Source organism: Molothrus aeneus, chromosome 24 (assembly GCF_037042795.1).
Source record: "Molothrus aeneus isolate 106 chromosome 24, BPBGC_Maene_1.0, whole genome shotgun sequence".
NCBI lineage: Eukaryota > Metazoa > Chordata > Aves > Passeriformes > Icteridae > Molothrus > Molothrus aeneus.
The window spans coordinates 3,621,546-3,639,274 of record NC_089669.1 but is presented as its reverse complement, the minus strand read 5'-3'; the positions used below and the strand labels follow the sequence as shown (position 1 = coordinate 3,639,274).

Here is a 17,729-nt window from a genome sequence, read left to right as displayed (position 1 = left end):
AGTCCTGTGCAAGGACACTTTGCTCATCCCGCTGTGCCCTGGACTCTCAGCAGCGCCCGGAGAGGGGCGGGGAGGCTCCGGCACATCCAGATCACTCTGTAAACTCTAAACAACCTGGATGTTGCTTCTCGATGCATTCTCCTGCCTGAATCACCAGCTTTTCCCACCCCCTCTTCTCCTCCTGTGTTGGGCAATGACCCATTTAGATACACGCCAAAACACAAATAATTACCGAGATGCTGGGTTTATATCTGACCACTTCCTCCCTCCCTCCCTCCTCTCCCCTCCCAGCCCGGCCACCCCGGGGTGATTCCCTCTCTCCCGGGCACGGTAAAATCAGGGATGTCTCAAGTTCATCATCCCTTTGCTGAGACCCAGATTCCGGGCAGGACTGGTCTGCCGGGATGTTTGGGCATCTTCATCACTGCCATGAGTTAGCAACAGTTATCTCCCCGAGCATCACTTCCTAGAGGAAGCCGGGCACTCACCCACGGCCGGGAGGATCGGGAAGGTTCTGGAATGCTGGGCAGTGTGGCAGGAACACCTCGGGAGGGATCCAGCCCTCAATCATGCCGGTGCCAGTATCAACCAGCCTGGCAAAGCCTTGGTGGTGAAACCGAGCCACGGGAAAGGTCAAGGGCCCCGCCCGAGGCAAAAAGGCACTCCCGGAGCTGGGATTAACACCCCTAACCCTAACCCGGGATTAACCCTAACCCTAACCTGGGATTAACCCTAACCCTGCCCCTCTGCCGGGCGATCCAGGGTCCCCTGGCGCGGCACCGCTCATTAACACCGCTCATTAACACCGCTCATTAGCATCACCTCCGAGGAGCCGGGAAAGCCGCGGGGCCGGGGAGCAGCAGCAGCCCCTGGAGCTGGGAGAAGCCACTCCCAGGACCTGCCTCTCTGCCACGGGGAAACTATTTAGGGTGGAGGAGCTCGGGGAGGGCTCCAGAGGCTGGAGGTGTCCGCTCTGGGCCAACTCCAGCCGCATTCTTGCCTTTGCTATTTCTATTTTTTTTTAAATTTTTTTTCTTTTCTTTTCTTTTTTTCCTTTTTAATATCCAAATGATGCAGAGATGAGCCAGGCCAGGCCTCGCTATGCCATCGAACGTGCTGCCTACTCTGTCAGCCTCTTCGACGAGGAGTTTGAGAAGAAAACCAGAGCTTACCCCGTCGGGGAGAAACTGAGAAACCTTTTCAGGTAACAGGGAGCGCTTATATTATTATACCACTCCAATTCCGGATTTAGTCAAGAATTGGAGGGGTATAATTCAGACCTGGGTGTCCATATCACATTTTTATCCTGGGGAACTGTGCTCTTCAGGGGTTTGATGGATGAAAGGTATGGGATAAATGCAAATTGGGCTGAAGAAAATGAAATTGGTGGCTCTTTTCTCAGCAGAACAGTTTGCACTGGGTGCATTTGGGATTTGGAGTCCTATTTTCCTGGTTTTTTAATAGCGGAAAAAGCACAATTGATGATGTAGGCACGTGTGCATTATTTTTTTATGCTTTCCAGCTGAGATTTCCTTTTCTCAGCTTTCTGATTAAAATCAATACCACCTTAAAGAAAGGCTAATAATTATGTAAGCAAAGGTTTATAACCCTGCTGATCACTTCCTTGGAAATCTATCTCCATTCCTCAGAAGAAGGAAGGTAATAGAGGAAAGAGAGAGCTCAGGATCTGGTGAGGGAGGAAAGGCTGAGACATTCCTGGGAAGATCCTTCCTTACTCCCAGCTCATTCGCTCCCTCCCTTCTTTCAGTTTCAAATTCTCCACCTTTCAAATTTGCTTTCATTTTTTTATCTCCCTTTTAGATGTTCAGCTTCCAGGCTCAAGCTCACCCTCTTCCGCCTGTTCCCCATTCTGGGGTGGCTCCCCAAGTACAAAATCAAGGACTACATCCTGCCTGATGTCCTCGGGGGGCTCAGTGCAGGGACAATCCAAGTGCCACAAGGTGAGCAGCCTCCCTCTCTGGGTGTCCAAGAGGGAATGACAGCTCCAGCAAAGCCCTGCAGGCGATGCTGGTGCCCATTTGGGAGGGATTTGTGTTTTGCTGGTGACATCAAGCTCTCCCTCCAGCCTGGAGCTCCCTGTATTTTCCTCGTGTTTTGCAGGAATGGCCTTTGCCCTCCTGGCCAATCTGCCTCCTGTCAATGGGCTCTACTCCTCCTTCTTCCCCCTGCTCCCCTACTTCTTCCTCGGGGGCATCCATCAGATGGTGCCAGGTGAGGAATTGCCTGCTCAGGACCGTGAAATGCTGCCTGGGGACGTTGGTGTGTCCCAGAGCTGGGCTGTTTGCCCTGCCAGGGGTTTGTGGGGTCGCTGATTCTGTCACCCCAATGACCCCAACCCTGCCACGCGGCTGGGGAGGGGCTGAGTGGAGCCCAGGAGCCTTCCAGGACAGGGCTCTGCCCAGAGGGAGCTCCTGACCTCCCCGTGCTGCCCGCAGGGACCTTTGCTGTCATCAGCATCATTGTTGGCAACATCTGCAACGAGCTGGCTCCAGAGTCGGACTTCCAGTACTTCAACCACACCAGCAACGAGAGCAGAGTGAACACCACGGCCCTGGAGGCAGCCAGGCTGGAGATCTCTGCCACCCTGGCCTGCCTGACAGCCATCATACAGGTGAGGGCTCTGCTGTGTCCCCGAGGGCCAAGCTTTCCGTGGAGCAGAGGTGGTGGTGGCAGAGATGCTCAAAGGGGACAAACTTCTGGGTGGATGATGCCTCAAAATAGAGATTTTTGGGCGTTTTTTGGCCTTGGGGTGGAATTCTCCATGTGGACAATCCAAGAATGGCACTCTCAGCCCTGAATGGGGGTGGATTATGGCTCAAAATAGAGATTTTTGCATTTTTGGTCTTGTGGTAGAATTCTCTATGGGGACCATCCATTAGCCCTGAGTGGGGGTGGATGATGCCTCAAAGTAGAGATTTTCGGTCTTGGGTTGGAATTCTCCATGCGGACAATCCATTAGCCCTGAGTAGAGGCAGATTATGGCTCAAAATAGAGATTTTTGGGGATTTTTGATCTTGGGGTGGAATTCTCCATGGAGACAATCCAAGAATGGCATTCTTAGCCCTGAGTGGGGGCTCAAAATAGAGATTTTTGGTCTTGGGGTGGAATTCTCCATGTGGACAATCCAAAACTGGCACTCAGTCCTGAATGGGGGTCAAAGATGCCTCAAAGTAGAGATGTTTGGTCTTGGGGTGGAATTCTCCATAGGGACAATCCAAGAAAGGCACTCTTAGCCCTGAGTGCAGGGTAGATGATGCCTCCAAGTAGAGATTTTTGGCCTTGGAGTGGAATTCTCCATATGAACAATCCAAGAATGGCACTCAGCCCTGAGTAGGGGTGGATGATGCCTAAAAATAGAGATTTTTGGGGATTTTTTGGTCTTGGGGTGGAATTCTCCATGTGGACAGCCCAAGAATGGCACTCTTAGCCCTGAATGTGGTTGGATGATGCCTCCAAGTAGAGATTTCTGGTCTTGGGGTGGAATTCTCTGTGTGGGCAATCCAAGAATGTCACCCTTGTCCCTGCTGTCCCCTCCCCTGCTCCGGGACACCCCTGTGTGTGTGGGAGAGCTGTGTGTGCTCCCCCAGATGATGCCCCTGCCCCACACAGGGCTGTCCCTGCTCTGACCACAGCTCCTCTGCCTCTCTAGCTGTGCCTGGGCTTCCTGCAGTTCGGCTTCGTGGCCATCTACCTGTCAGAGTCCTTCATCAGGGGCTTCATGACGGCGGCGGGGCTGCAGATCCTCATCTCCGTGCTCAAGTACGTCTTCGGCTTGACGGTCCCGTCTTACACCGGGCCCTTAGCTATCGTCTACGTAAGTGGGGGCTCTGCACAGCCACCTTCCCCCCAACCCCGGCAGCACCACCACCCCTGCCTGGGAAACGGGGCCCAGGAGATCAGGAAAGGGTGGGGGGAAAGGGGAATCCCTGCCCCAGCGGCGGAGGTTGGATGTTAGGAGAAAGTTTTTTGCTGAAAGGATGATAAAGTTCTGGAGTCACCATCCCTGGGTGTGTTTAAAACAAGGCTGGGTGCCAGGGTTTAGTTGAGGTGTTGGGGATGCGTTGGACTGGATGATCATGAAGGTCTCTTCCAACCTGGTGATTCTGTGCTCCCCAGCCAGCATTATCCGAGCTTGGATGTGTTTAAAACAGCCTGGATGTGGCACTGGGTGCCAGGGTTCAGTTGAGGTGTTGGGGATGGGTTGGACTCGATCTTGAAGGTCTCTTCCAACCTGGTGGTTCTGTGCTTCTGTGAATTCTGTGTTCCCCAGCAGCATTATCTGAGCCCTGCCTGTGGTTTTAGTGAGGAATAATGGATTGGGACTGGGATCTGGGGGTATGAGCTGTGTTGATTTGCAGCAGGAGTCTTGCAGAGTTGTCAGCAGCAGGAACGTTTCCTCTGAGCAGGTTTGGCCATTCTTGGGATTCCCTGTGTCTTCCATGGGTGCATCCTGTGCTGATGCAGCCAGAGCTGCATTAAATCACCAGCCCAGGCCCAGGGCTGGGGGCTGACCCCTCAGCAGAGGCTTTTTAGCACTGCTCACATCTCAGGGTGTTGATTGTGGTAACAAGTGCTGTCCGTTGTTCTGTCCATGTCGCCCAGAGTGTCTGGCTCACCGTGACCCCTCCTCCTGTTCTCTCCCCTTCAGACATTCATTGACATTTGTAAAGGTCTGCCCCAGACCAACCTGGCCTCCCTGGTCTATGCCTTGGTCAGCTCTGTGCTCCTGATTGTTGTCAAGGAGCTCAACCTGAAGTACATGAAGAAGATCCGGATGCCCATCCCGATGGAGATCATCATTGTAAGTGACACCTGGGCTGTCCCTGGAGCCTCCCCTGGCCTCACAGGCCCTGCTCTCAGCAGGGCCACCATGTAGAGCATCTACACAGTGAGTGTGACACGGCCCCCACATGGTTTGGGCTCAGGAACTGGGCCAGCCCCATGCTCATCCCTGCACTGCATCCTGGTGATGCTGAGGGTGAAGAAAACAACCCTGCTGGGACAGTCCTCACCTTCCCCAGCCCCAGCTTGGTGCTGGCTTTATTCTGTCAGCTCTGGGAGCGTGGCAGGGTGAATGCCCTGAGCCAGCCCAGCTCTTCCTGCTCACAGCTCTTTATTCCCTGTCCCTGCAGGTGATCGTGGCCACCGCAATCTCCGGCAGCTTCAACATGCCCGACAAGTATGGGATGCCAATAGTGGGGAAAATCAGCATGGGGTAAGAGCTTGTGCAGCTCTGATTCACCTTCCAGACAGTTTTCCTTCCTCCTCCTCCTCCTCCAGCCTGGAAAACACCTCACTCTTCCCTGCAACCCCAGAGTTCCCTTCCAGGAATGTCAGCATGCCCTGTGACACAACCACCCCCGTCCTCTGCAGTGTGGGCAGGGATTGTGCCATTCCTGAACCCTCCAGCCCCTCAGCCAGCACTGCCACACCTTCTCCCGTGTGCTCTGAGTGCAGGTTCCCAAAGGCCACCCTGCCCCTGGTGAGCAAGTGGAAGGACATGGTGGGCACGGCTTTCTCTCTCGCCATCGTGGGCTACGTGATCAACCTGGCCATGGGGAGGACCCTGGCAGCCAAGCATGGCTACAACGTGGACCCCAACCAGGTATGGCTGGGGCTGGGGCAGCCAGGGGCTGCTGCCTTTGCTGTCAGGCGTGAAGGGAAGAGCTCACAGCGTGAAGGGAAGACGTTCAGACGTGCTGGGCCCCGAGCAGACGTGCAGCTCCCGAGGAGGCTCCGTGGCTTTGTGCCATGCTGGGGGCAAAAGGACACGGCAGAGCCCTGTCCTGTGTACTGGAGAGAGGCTGGAAGAGGGAAAGGAGCTTTAGGCTGGGCTCTGTGCCTTGCTCTCCCTCCACACTCAGTGTTTTGGCAGCTTGAGGTGCGTGCACTGCTCAGGGAGCAGAGAAAGACCTGGATTCCTGGTGTGTCACCTAGATACTCTGAGAGGCAGGACATTAAATAATCCTCTTTTGTCATCCCTGGCACAGTGGCAGCTTTCAACAACAGCCACACATACCACATGGAGCCCTGCCCTGAGTGTGTCAACAGATGACAACGTGTTTATGTGGGATTGTGCTTCCAGGTTTCCCTGCTGCACCAGGGCCTAGCCCAGATCTTACTGGGAAGGAAAGAGTCTGGGATGCACAGCAGGGAACCCAGAGCCTGCCCTGGCCACATAAACCAGCCTCAGGCCCCTGCTCTCTTGCCAGTGTGTCAGCAGGAAGGGCAGCTGTCCTTTCTGATTCATTCTCCACATCTCCACAGGAAATGCTGGCCCTGGGCTGCAGCAACTTCTTTGGATCCTTCTTCAAAATCCACGTGATCTGCTGTGCCCTCTCTGTCACCCTCGCCGTGGATGGGGCAGGAGCAAAATCCCAAGTTAGTTCCTCTTCCTCCTCCTCCTCCTCCTCCTCTCCTCTCTCCATTCCCTCTGGATCACCAAGTGCTGTAGCTGCCACAGGCTGCCAGCCTCACTGTGCAGTCCTGGAGAAGCTTCACACACAAGTGCTTCAGGCTGCTGCTGTTAAAGCAGAATTTCCTCCCTCCCCAAGCCCATTTTGGTCCCTGATTTGGGCACAGAAACAGAGCTCTCAATCTGCAGTCCCACTCTGGACTGGGCAGCAAGGGAAGGTTGGGGTTATCTGTGAGATCTGCAAACCCCTGCCTGTTTTCAGAGGCAAACATCCTCTCCCATAAAATGCTGCAGTGCCCAGTTGTGCCCCTGACTACACCCGGGGGAGCTTTGAGAAGCCCTGATGTTTGCAGAAGTGATTTTCTTCCCTCTTTGCAGGTGGCAAGTTTCTTTGTGGCTCTGGTGGTCATGGTGACAATGCTGTCCCTGGGAATCTACCTCGAGCCTCTTCCAAAGGTAACACAAACATCTGTGCAGGCAGAGCCATTGCAACACCCACTCTCCACACCCAAACACGGGCACAGCCTGGCTCCAAAAAAACCCTGATGCAAACAGAAGCACGGGACAGTTTGTTCCTGGCCTGGGGACCTGTCTGCAGGGCTGGCTGGAATCACACAATCACACAGCCACACAATTCCAGGCTGGTTTGGGTTGGAAGGGACCTTAAACCTCATCCCTGCCACGGGCAGTGACACCTTTTACTGTCCCAGGCTGCTCCAAGCCCTGTCCAAGCTGGCCTTGGGCAGCCACAGATTCTCTGAGCAAATATAAATGTAAATTATGGTGAAAGAATCATCCAAATGACCCTGCTCAGATCCAGGTGAGATCCATGTGAGCATCACCCTTGTGATGGGGCAAATATAAGTGTAAATTATGGTGAAATAATCATCCAAATGACCCTGCTCTGATCCAGCTGGGAGCTTTGTCAGCATCACCCTTGTAATGGGGCAAATATAAGAGAGCAAATAAGTGTAATATATATATATAATATATATGTAATATATATAATAAGTGTAAATTATGGTGAAAGAATCATCCATATGACCCTGCTCTGATCCAGCTGAGAGCTTTGTCAGCATCACCCTTGTAATGGGGCAAATATAAGAGAGCAAATAAGTGTAAAAAAAAAAAAAAAAAATATATATATATATATAATGTATAATATATATAATAAGTGTAAATTATGGTGAAAGAATCATCCAAATGACCCTGCTCAGATGCAAGTGGGAGCTTTGTCAGCATCACCCTTGTGATGGGGCTGGCCCAAGGCAGGCAAATGCTGCAGAAAAGCATCCACTGCCAAACGTGGCACATCCAGGTGTGGCTGACACCATTCCCTGTCCTCCACAGTCTGTGCTGGGAGCCCTCATTGCTGTGAACCTGAAAAACTCCCTCAAGCAGCTGGCTGACCCCTTCTACCTGTGGAAGAAGAGCAAGCTGGACTGTGTGAGTGCCTGCTGGGAGGGATCACCTGGCCAGGGCTGGATGAGCAGGACAGAACCCAAAAAAGCCTTGAGTGGGGTTTTGGGGGTGTGGGTCCCTTGCAGGAGGTGGGTTTGGCTCTCTTGGTGAGATGGTGCTGCCTGGCCTGCCCAGCTGAGCACGCTGCAGCTCAGAGCACATATCAGAGAGGCCTGAACTCTTACCTGCTGTGTTCAAATGCCAATCAAGAGCGGAGCCTGTTTGCCCAGAACTAGCCAAACCGGCCCTGCTCAATATCTGGGAGTCATGACTCCAAAACTCACACAATGGCCCTCCAGGGTGAGGAGAGCCCTTCAGAGTGATAAGGACTCCAGGCACTGGTTGATGTATAAACCCAGGCAGGGGGTGGCGGGGGAGTGAGAACGGAATTTGGAAATGTCTGACATAAAAAGAGAGTGTTTGAACAGGACTTCCACGGCTGAGTGCCGTGTGTGGACACGGAGCCAATATCCTGTCAGGGCCCAACAAAACCCCTTATCAGGGCAATCAGGAGGAGTCCAGAGGGGCTGGCCCGGGCCATGAAGAGCTTTCCCAAAATCCTGCTCAAACAAGTGCTGGGGAAGAGCCGGGTTATCAATTTGGACACATCTCTGATCAGGTTTTGCTGCTGTGGGGTGAGAGGGGAGCTCTGTGGGCTCTGGCAGCTCAGCTTTACCAGGGCACAGATGGACCCCACAGGCTTCAGAGACCCCGAAACCTGGGCAGAGCCCTGAGCATGGACTGAGTGGAGATGGATGGTGCTGCCTGAGGAACATCCTGGCAGATGCCAATGGAGTGAACGGGATTCCCCTGACCTCAATCTCCTTGGAATTTGAACTAGATTCAGTGTCCTGGCCCAAAATGGGGAGCACCATTCCTGGGTGATGTCAGAGCATTGGTGTTCATCACCATCATGCTGGTTGTGTTTCAGGACAGCTAATTCCAACTAATTCTAATGATGGATGCATGGATGGATGCATGGATGGATGGAGGAAAGCTCTTCCTTGCCATTTATGCACGAAATGAATATAAATTAAGATATTGAAGTCATCAAAGTTACCTTTATTCATCCAAAGTCAAAGTTAGTTTTTATTCATTTTGAGGATGGGTTTAAAACAACCTGATAATGATTTTCAGAGGAGATGTTTAAATGCAGGGCAGGACTGATCTCATATAGAGTGAGATGCTTGAGTGCTAGCACATAAAAATGACAAATGGCAGAGCTGTGAGCTGGAGTGGGGCAGGTTTTGGTCTCCTCTGTCACATCAAATCCTCTCTGTGTTCAGAGCATTTCTAGCAGGTGCTCAGGCAGTTTTCAGAGCGACGATTTCTGACTTTTTCTGAACTGCTCTGGCTGACAGCAGGAGCTGCTCAGGGTTGGAGCAGGGAGCAGCAGATGGTGGGATCTGCAGGAGCCCCTTCCTGATCAAGCCAGGCTGATCCTTTTTGGGTGGAACGAGCAGAGCGGGCGCTCGAGCAGCCGTGGAAAAATGCCCTGGCTGCTTTTATGGCTGAAAAGGAACTGGGGCTCCTGGCAAACTGCCCAGCAAGGACGGTTCCCTCTGAAACATGCAGCAACTGCAGCTTTAGAACAGCTGCAGAATTCAGGGTTTGGCCTATTCATGTTGAGCTGGGAGGCTTTGAGAGCTCAGGGTAGCAGCACAGAACCATTTTTCCCCCATCCATTTTTCCCCCATCCATTTTTCCCATCCATTTTTCCCATCCATTTTTCCCATCCATTTTTTTCCCATCCATTTTTTTTCCATCCATTTTTCTCACCCAGGTTTTCCATCCGTTTTCCCCGTCCATATTTTCCCCGTCCATATTTTCCCCGTCCATATTTTCCCCGTCCATTTTCCCCATCCATTTTCCCCATCCATTTCTTCCCATCCCCTTTTCCCATCCCCTTTTCCCATCCCCTTTTCCCATCCCCTTTTCCCATCCCATTTTCCCATCCCCTTTCCCATCCATCTGCCTCCACATCCCCACGGTTCATCTCCTCTCTCCCTCCTCTCCCTGCAGCTGGTCTGGCTCGTGAGTTTCCTCTCCGCTTTCTTCCTGAGCCTCCCCTACGGCGTGGCGGTGGGCGTTGGATTCTCCGTGCTCGTGGTGGTTTTCCACACCCAGTTGTGAGTACCTCGTGGCCCCCCAGAGCCACGGCAGATCTGCCAGGGGCAGGAGGAGGGACAGGTGATTTTTTAGGAGCGACCTCTGGCCCGCGGAACGCGCGGCAGGAGCCCCGGGGAGTGCAGGTGTCCTGCCCGGAATGCGCAAACAGGAATGGCAGGCGCCAATTTACTGCCTGCATTCCCGCTCCCATGCACATCCCAGGGCCGGGGGAAGCCTCAAGGGATTTGCTTCACCCCACACAGTTCCCAGCTCACACAAAGAGAGAGTCCTTGTGGGAACCCAGGACATCCCTCTGGCTGTCCAGAACAGCCCAGAGCCTGCCAGGGGGCTCAGAGACCCTGGCACAGAGCCCAAAACACCTCTGGGTTTGATTATGGAGCAAATCACCAACCTTAGGTGAAGATCAGCAAGCCACAACAGTTTAGGTAGAACAATAGTGAAGTTATCACGGGGTGGAAAAGGAGATTTTGGGGTTTTTGGTATGGGGGTTCAGGGGGCAAGATGGAGGCATCTGGGCAGATCCAGCCTTTCTCCTTCTTCTCCTTGGCCTCCATCTTCTGGGTGATGTTGGCACTTTTGGATTGGTTTAGAGTAGAAGCTCACTGTCTAACACAGGTGATAGGTATTGGAAAGTTATTGTAAATAATGTACATGTAGTTTTTAGTATAAAGATATAACACGACCCTGGGGGCAGGCAGAGTGCCTGGAACTGTCCTGCTGGATGGACCTCAGCAGGGCAGGAGAAAAATTTTTTATAGATAAGACAGAATAAACAACCTTGAGACCGAGAAATGAAGAGCCCTGACTCCTTCTTTGAGCTATGGGTTGAGAAGAGACTTTCCAACTTTTCTTGGAGTCACTCTGACCAGTGAGAGATCCCAACAAGTCCTGTCTGTGTGCAGGGCCCTGGTGTGAGGTGTTCTCACCACTTTTAATCCATTAAAGCCCTTTCTTAATATTTCCCAGTCTGCCATCTCAAAATACTGACTCTTTTTTTTTGCCCTGTAGACTCTGCAGGGGTGAAATGTAAGAGTTTTCCCCAAGCAAATGTTCAAATCCTGGGGTGGAATGTGAAGCAGAAGCAGTTTTCTTTCCCCCTAATCCTGATCTCTTCTTTTCTACAGCCGCAATGGCTCTGCCCTGGGCCAGGTGACTTCCACTGACATCTACAAGAACCCCAAAACCTACAACAAGGTGAGCTGCAGATAAAACACCCTCAGAGAAAATGCTCTTCTTTGCCACTGTTTGCTCTGAGCTCCTGTCTCTGGTGCAGGTCCATGAAGTTAATGGGATTAAAATCATCACCTACTGCTCACCGCTGTATTTCGCCAACTCGGAGATATTCCGGGAGAAAATCATAGCCAAGGTGAGCAGTTCCTCAACAAACCCCTGCCTGAAGCCAATCCCAAACTGCCCCTGCTCTCTCCTGTGGTGCTGCACAGGGTTAATTAAGCTGTGGATGATCGTGGACAATGGTCACATCCACTCTCTACTCCTCAGTCCTCCTCTCCCTGATCCTCAGGGCTGTTTGCAGAGCTCATTTTAAAGGTTGTGCCCAAATCCTGGCAGGCTCCTCCTCCAAGCTTTGCCAAAACAGGAGCATCCTGCTATTCCAAGTCTCTCCCTGCATGTGCAGGTTCCCTGAATTCCAGGAGATGTTTGGATGTCATCAGGATCACCCCACTCCAGTGCCCAGCTGGTGGCCCAGGCTGGGAAATGCCAGGGAAGGAACAGCAGCTCCTCACTCTTGGAACAGACTTTTTAAGGAAAAGAAATATCTCTTTTCCACAGACAGGGGTGGATCCCGGCAAGGTGTACTTGGCCAGGAGGAAATTTGTGAAACAGCAGGGGAAGAGCACAGCACAAGCACCAGCAAAGCTCCCAAAATTCCTGCTAAAGGAGAACAAGGTAACTCAGCTCTGAGTTCCCAAAAGGGTCCCTGTGTCCATGAGTACAGCCCCAAGTCCCCATCAGACAGCTCCTCTTGACATGGGATTTCCTGCACTGTTTTCCTGCCACATTTCCCACCTCTCACCCCCTTTCCTCCCCACCTACATCTCCATTCCTCCCCAAACCTAAAGGTGCAGGAGAACTGGGAATGGCTGGGAGGCTGGAGAGGAGGCTGGAATGGGAACATGGGGAACAATCTGCAGAAACCAGGCAGCTTTGGCCTCTTTCTCTGGGGCTGTGTCAGCAGTTCAGCCCTTTCAAAGCCCATTGCTCAGCCACCCCAGCCCCATTTGCTTTGCAATGCTGAGCACTTTTGAAATAAATGAATCATGGAAATTATCCTAAATCCAGCCCCAAGGGACAGCCAGGCTGGAGTTAGTCCAGATTCAAACCCTTCATATCATGGGCAGAGGTGCAGTCACCTGCCAGGACCCCGCCTGTGCCCTGCCCTGACTCTGCACCTCTGCTCTGCCTCAGACCTTGTCTTTGCAAGAGCTCCAGAAGGACTTTGAGAGCGCCTCTCCAACAGACACCAACAACAACCAGACCACTGCCAACGGTGCCAGCATCTCCTACATCACATTCCACCCTCCTGCCCCCGGGGCTGGGCCAGGGCAGAGCCCTGGGGAGCCGGGCAGCAGCAGCACCACCCTGCAGGGCAGCACCCTCAGCGTGCTGCCCACAGCAGACACTGACCCTGTGCTGGCAGCACCGCCCTACGTCAGCTTCCACACCATCATCCTGGACATGAGTGGGGTGTGTTTTGTGGACCTGATGGGCACAAAGGCGCTGAGCAAGGTGAGTTCTGTGCAGGGACCTTCTGCTCTCTCACATGGAGGTGTTTATGTGCCTCAATTCACAGAATTCACAGAATGACCAGGTTGGAATCACCTTCAAGATCATTGAGTCCAACCCAGCCCCAACCCCTCAACTCAACCCTGGCACCCAGTGCCACATCCAGGCTTTGTTAAACACACCCAGGGATGGGGACTCCACCACCTCCCCAGGCAGAACATTCCAGAACTTTATCACCCTTTCTGTAAAAAACTTTTCCCTGCTATCCAACCTGTATTTCCCTTGGTGCAGCTCGAGGCTGTGTGCTCTGGTTGTGTCAGTGCCTGGAGACAGAGCCCAGCCCCAGCTGAGCACAGGCACCTTTCAGGAGCTGCAGAGTGATGGGGGCAGCCCTGAGTCTCCTTTGCTCCAGGCTGAGCACCCCCAGCTCCCTCAGTTGCTCCCACACAGGGCTTGTGTTTCAATTTTCCTCTTCTGCATCTCTGATTTTCTCCTTCAGCCCCAGCGCTGATAAAAGTCTTTGTGCATGAACACAAAGCTGGAGCAGCAGTGGTTTTAATCCTCTCTCTCCCATCTCATCCCTTCCAGTTGTGTTCCAGTTACCGGAAGATTGGGATCAAAGTGTTCCTGGCAAACGTGCATGGTAAGAATCCCCAAAGAACACATTTCCATGGGATCTCCCCCCGTTTCTGAGCTGCTGACAAACAGCAGATCCTTTTCTGCTCTTTATTCAAACTGTGAGATACCAGTCCTTTGCTGGACCAGAACAGATAAAAGGAGAAAACAGAAGGAAAGAGAATCACTGTTCTCTGTGTGTGAAATCAGTGCTTTCATTTGGGAAGTGACAAAGCTGGAACACCTCCACACTCAGCATGCAGGAAAGCAGATCCCCACACTCATTTCTGCTGCAAACCTGCTTCTTCTGAGCCTTGCCTTGGCTCAGAGGACCCCAGCAGCCACACACAACTCCAGAATTCCTCCTGGGCTTTCCTCCTCGTTCAGCTGTCTCCTTTCTCCAGCCCAGGTGTACGACGACATCAGCACAGGGGGAGTCTTTGAGGAAGGAGGTCTGGACCCAAGTCACATCTTCCTGACCATCCACGATGCTGTTTTGTTTGCACTGGCCAGTATCAGAGAATTTGTCCACCCACCCATCTTGGAAGAGGTAAATTTGCTCCCCAGCCCGCAGGATTCTCCTGTTTGGCCTCCAGGGTGTGTCAGCACAATGAAAAAATAACATTTTATTGCCTAAAATAACATTTTATTACCTAAAGAAGCTTCATGTTTATCTCAAGTGGTAAAGGCCTAAATCCAGGAAATTATTTAATATTCCAGTTGTTGTGTATGGGCTGGGCACCTTGTGATGGAATGGATTTCCGTGGGAAATTAGAAGTGTCAATTTTTTTAGTGTCAATTTGTTTTACACAAACCCTTGGCTGAGAGATGAGTACTGTGTCAGCCTGGAGGAGCCAGAAGAGCTGTTCCAGCACTGTGCCCTCAGTTTGGTGCTGGCTGGAACAGACACAGGCAGAATTTGGCCCCCAGTGATGAAGAAATGAAGGCAAAGCTGGTGCAGCTGGAATAGTCCTGGCATCCATGAGTGCTCCACTGGTGGGAGGAGAACAGGAGGGATTCTGAGGCAGGAATGTGGCCCACGCTGGTGGCACAGCACCAGACAGGCTCTGTCCCCAAATAGGGGTTGGTTTATTGTGTTCCAGCTGGAGGTGGCACCAGTGGCACCAGTTGTCTCCCCAGGAGGAGTTAAGGTATCTCCTATCAGAGCAGAGCGATAGGAAATGCAGATAAACACCTGGAGCAGGACTCCTCCTGTGCCCCTTCTCCTGGGCATTTCCCTCAGAGCATGGGTCACCTTTTAGGCCTGGCTTAATCATTGTTTTCACTCCTTTTGACCCTGCACTCTGCTAATTCGTGGACTCACCTCTTCCCTGCACAGAGGCCGACCCAGACAGAGCTCTCCATCTATGATGAGTCTGTGGATGAGGGCAGTGCAGAATACAAGAACCTGGAGGAGGTGAGTTGTAGTGCCAGGGGTCACTGCAGCCATGGGTATAAGGCAGAAATCAAAACTTCTAATTGGGATTGATTAGATGGGAAACCATCTGGAAGTACTGCAGTGCTTAGTGGAAAGTTAATTGCAAATAGAATTTTAAATCCCTGTCTTGAGGAGCTCTGGAAGGCACCAGGATGAGGAGCAGGCAGGTCACCCCACAGAGGAGTCCTTCAATCATTCACACATGGCTCAGGTTCAGTAGGAGCTGTGGGCTCCACACATTGTGGGGGGAACCCAGAGAACCAGGTTTGACTCACACCCAAAGGCACAGTCACCAGTGAGGATTTTCAGCACAGGCTTTGTAAATGCTGCAGTGGTTTTCACCCACGTGTGGGCCTTGGGAGGAGCTCCCCTCCCTTCCCCGTGCTGTCCATGCCCAGCTGGAAGCTGGAGAAGGGCTGGAGCTCCTGGGGGTGTTTGTGTGACAATGGCACCGAGCTGTGCCACCAACCCTGACCCTGCTCATCCTCTGTGCCCTTCAGGAGATGTTTGGGAGCATGTTCCACTCAGAGACCCAGACAGCTCTGTGAGCACAGCGAGCACCGGGCAGACCCTCCAGAGGAGACTCCTCCAGACCCTCCAGAGGAGATTCCTCTCTCCCACCCCTCCATGGAGAGCTGTGCTTCTACCTGGGGATGGAACAGGTTTGCAACGAGGCCATCACCCTCCAGAACTGCCAAATCCTCCCTGTTCTGCTTGTGGCAAACCCTCCAGAGGAGATTCCTCCAGACCCTCCAGAGGAGACTCATCTCTCCCACCCCTCCATGGAGAGCTGTGCATCTACCTGGGGATGGAACAGGTTTGCAATGAGGCCATCACCCTCCAGACCTGCCAGATCCTCCCTCCTCCATGCTCTGCTCGTGGCAGACCCTCCAGAGGAGACTCCTCCAGAGAAGAATCCTCTCTCCCACCCCTCTGTGGAGAGCTGTGCTACTACCTGGGGATACAACAGGTTTGCAACAAGGCCATCACCCTCCAGAACTGCCAAATCCTCCCTGCTCTGCTCGTGGCACCCAGAGCAGAGGACTCTGAGCAGGCAGAGCCAGCTGGGGCAGCAGGAGCTCAGCAGCTGCCATCTGATGGATTCTCAGCTGGAGGCAGGTGCCTGAGCTCAGGGGATGTTCAGCCACCCCTTTGTCCCTCACCATCCTTCTGCCCACCTGGAATTGCATCCCCTGGCCTTCCTGCTCCTTGCCTTTCCCTCCTCCCTTTTTCCCCCCCCAGGTGAAACACAAGCAGACACTGAGAGCCTTTCAGCAGGTGTGGCAGGGCAGCTGTGCCAGCTGTGCCAGCTGCTGCTGCTCTCTGATGTGCACTGACCCCAGGGGGGGCTGGCCCTGCAGCCCCCCGAGTTTCCCTTTGTGTCTCTGCCTCTCCTCTTCTGTGTCCCAGCAGCCCAAAAAACACTGACTCAGAGCAGTGCTGTGTTTCTGATACCCCAAAGGCCTCAGGACTCTCTCATCAGGGCTAAATTCTGAAATATATATATTTTTTTTTCTTACTAATAGGACAGGTTTGTACCCAGAAATAAGAATTATGTGCACGTTGTCCTGCCTGCCCAGCGGGTTGAGTACGTGAAAACTATTTTAAAATGCTATTTCTATTTTAACACTCTAGAATATTACAAATATAAGCAAGCTTTAGTGTATGGTTTTGAAGTACACGGATGTTATTGAGCTGACTGCTGAAGGCTTCCTGGGGCTTTCCTGCAGCTCCCACATGTCTCATGTTTAAGGAAAATAGAGTTTCCTGAACCATCCTTGCTAGAAAGTCACTGAAGGAAACAACAGCAGCAGCCTGCCAGTTTGGTTTTATGTAACATCTCAATAACCAAGTCACCATTTCTCTACCTCAATTTCTGATTTTGTGGTGCAGGAGAGTAATAAAACCAAAGGAAGGCAGAAAACCCCACTAGCTGATCTTATTTTAATCTTAGACAACAATGGTTTCTCCAGAAATCTCCATGTATAGCTTGTTTTACAAGGTAAAAGCAAGAGATGAAGTCTCTTAAAATATCTTTGAGGGTGATTCCTCATGGCCTTTTGTACTGCCTGAGTGCTCCTTTTAAAAAGTGCTAATTTTGAATGAAAGGCAACGAAGAAATTGGTGCAGAGCAACAAGAAACTGCCCTGATCAATATTTTTGGGTCTCTGAGGCAGCATCAAATTAAAAAGTTCCAGTTCCCAGCTCTACATTCAGGATTCCTTACAGGAGGTTGATTTTTCTAGCCTGGGGTCTGACAGGAAAATGCAGGAATCCTCAGAGCAGAGGCATAAACCAGATTGTATTTCCTGAACTTCCTACAAGAAATGGGATGGGATGTCACAAGAAATGGCTCAGAAACAGCAAAGGTGGCTCTCCCGCAAGTCATGACCCAGGCAGAAGGAAATCCCATTTCTGCAGCCAAATTCTGGGTCAGTTCTGGCAATAAATGTCACACCAGCAGGTAAATGGCACTGCTGGAGGCACAATGTGGCCAAAGTCATAATTCCCAAGTGCCTGGGCAGAGAATTAGGGGAGCTCAAAGTCACGCTGGTGAAATATTTTCAATTCCAGTAAAATATTCTTTTTATTGCTCTTAAGTAACAGTGAGGTTGATGTGGTTTGGCTCTGAAGCCTTACTTGGTAAATGCATGATGTATAACTGGCTCAGAAATGTTTGTAATTTATTTAATTTAATGTTGGTTTCATTCTTCTTTTTTTCTTTTTTTTTTTTTTTTTTTGATAATAAAGAATGTGTGAACAATCATTGTCATCTTCTGCTGACTCAGGGGCAGGATTTCCACGGCTGTTCCCATCTGGTCTTTGGCATCCTGGGACAGCTTGTGCCATGGGAAGCTGGGATAAATCTTCACATTCCATTCAGAACAGCTGTAAAGAAGGGAA

At 51.8% G+C, this 17,729-nt stretch overlaps 1 protein-coding gene across 1 annotated transcript; it reads left to right on the top strand.

The window, feature by feature from the left end:
• The first annotated feature begins 1,079 nt into the window (after positions 1 to 1,079).
• On the top strand, positions 1,080 to 16,844 carry SLC26A9 (solute carrier family 26 member 9). Its single transcript, XM_066565428.1, has 20 exons — positions 1,080 to 1,204; positions 1,822 to 1,961; positions 2,122 to 2,232; positions 2,457 to 2,632; positions 3,671 to 3,835; positions 4,670 to 4,822; positions 5,154 to 5,236; positions 5,479 to 5,626; positions 6,289 to 6,402; positions 6,815 to 6,892; positions 7,787 to 7,882; positions 9,920 to 10,026; positions 11,152 to 11,221; positions 11,301 to 11,393; positions 11,819 to 11,935; positions 12,455 to 12,775; positions 13,361 to 13,415; positions 13,792 to 13,937; positions 14,727 to 14,804; positions 15,326 to 16,844. Exons 1-20 carry the CDS (start codon positions 1,080 to 1,082, stop codon positions 15,371 to 15,373), a joined length of 2,424 nt encoding a protein of 807 aa, XP_066421525.1. The 3' UTR covers positions 15,374 to 16,844.
• The last annotated feature ends 885 nt before the right edge of the window (positions 16,845 to 17,729 follow it).

Bases quoted from the DNA above. Each gene is read 5' to 3' on its own strand.
- SLC26A9 (XM_066565428.1), top strand. From the start codon at position 1,080: ATGAGCCAGGCCAGGCCTCGCTATGCCATCGAACGTGCTGCCTACTCT. The intron at 1,962-2,121 runs GTGAGCAGCCTC...CGTGTTTTGCAG, and splicing joins GACAATCCAAGTGCCACAAG to GAATGGCCTTTGCCCTCCTG. The intron at 2,233-2,456 runs GTGAGGAATTGC...TGCTGCCCGCAG, and splicing joins CATCCATCAGATGGTGCCAG to GGACCTTTGCTGTCATCAGC.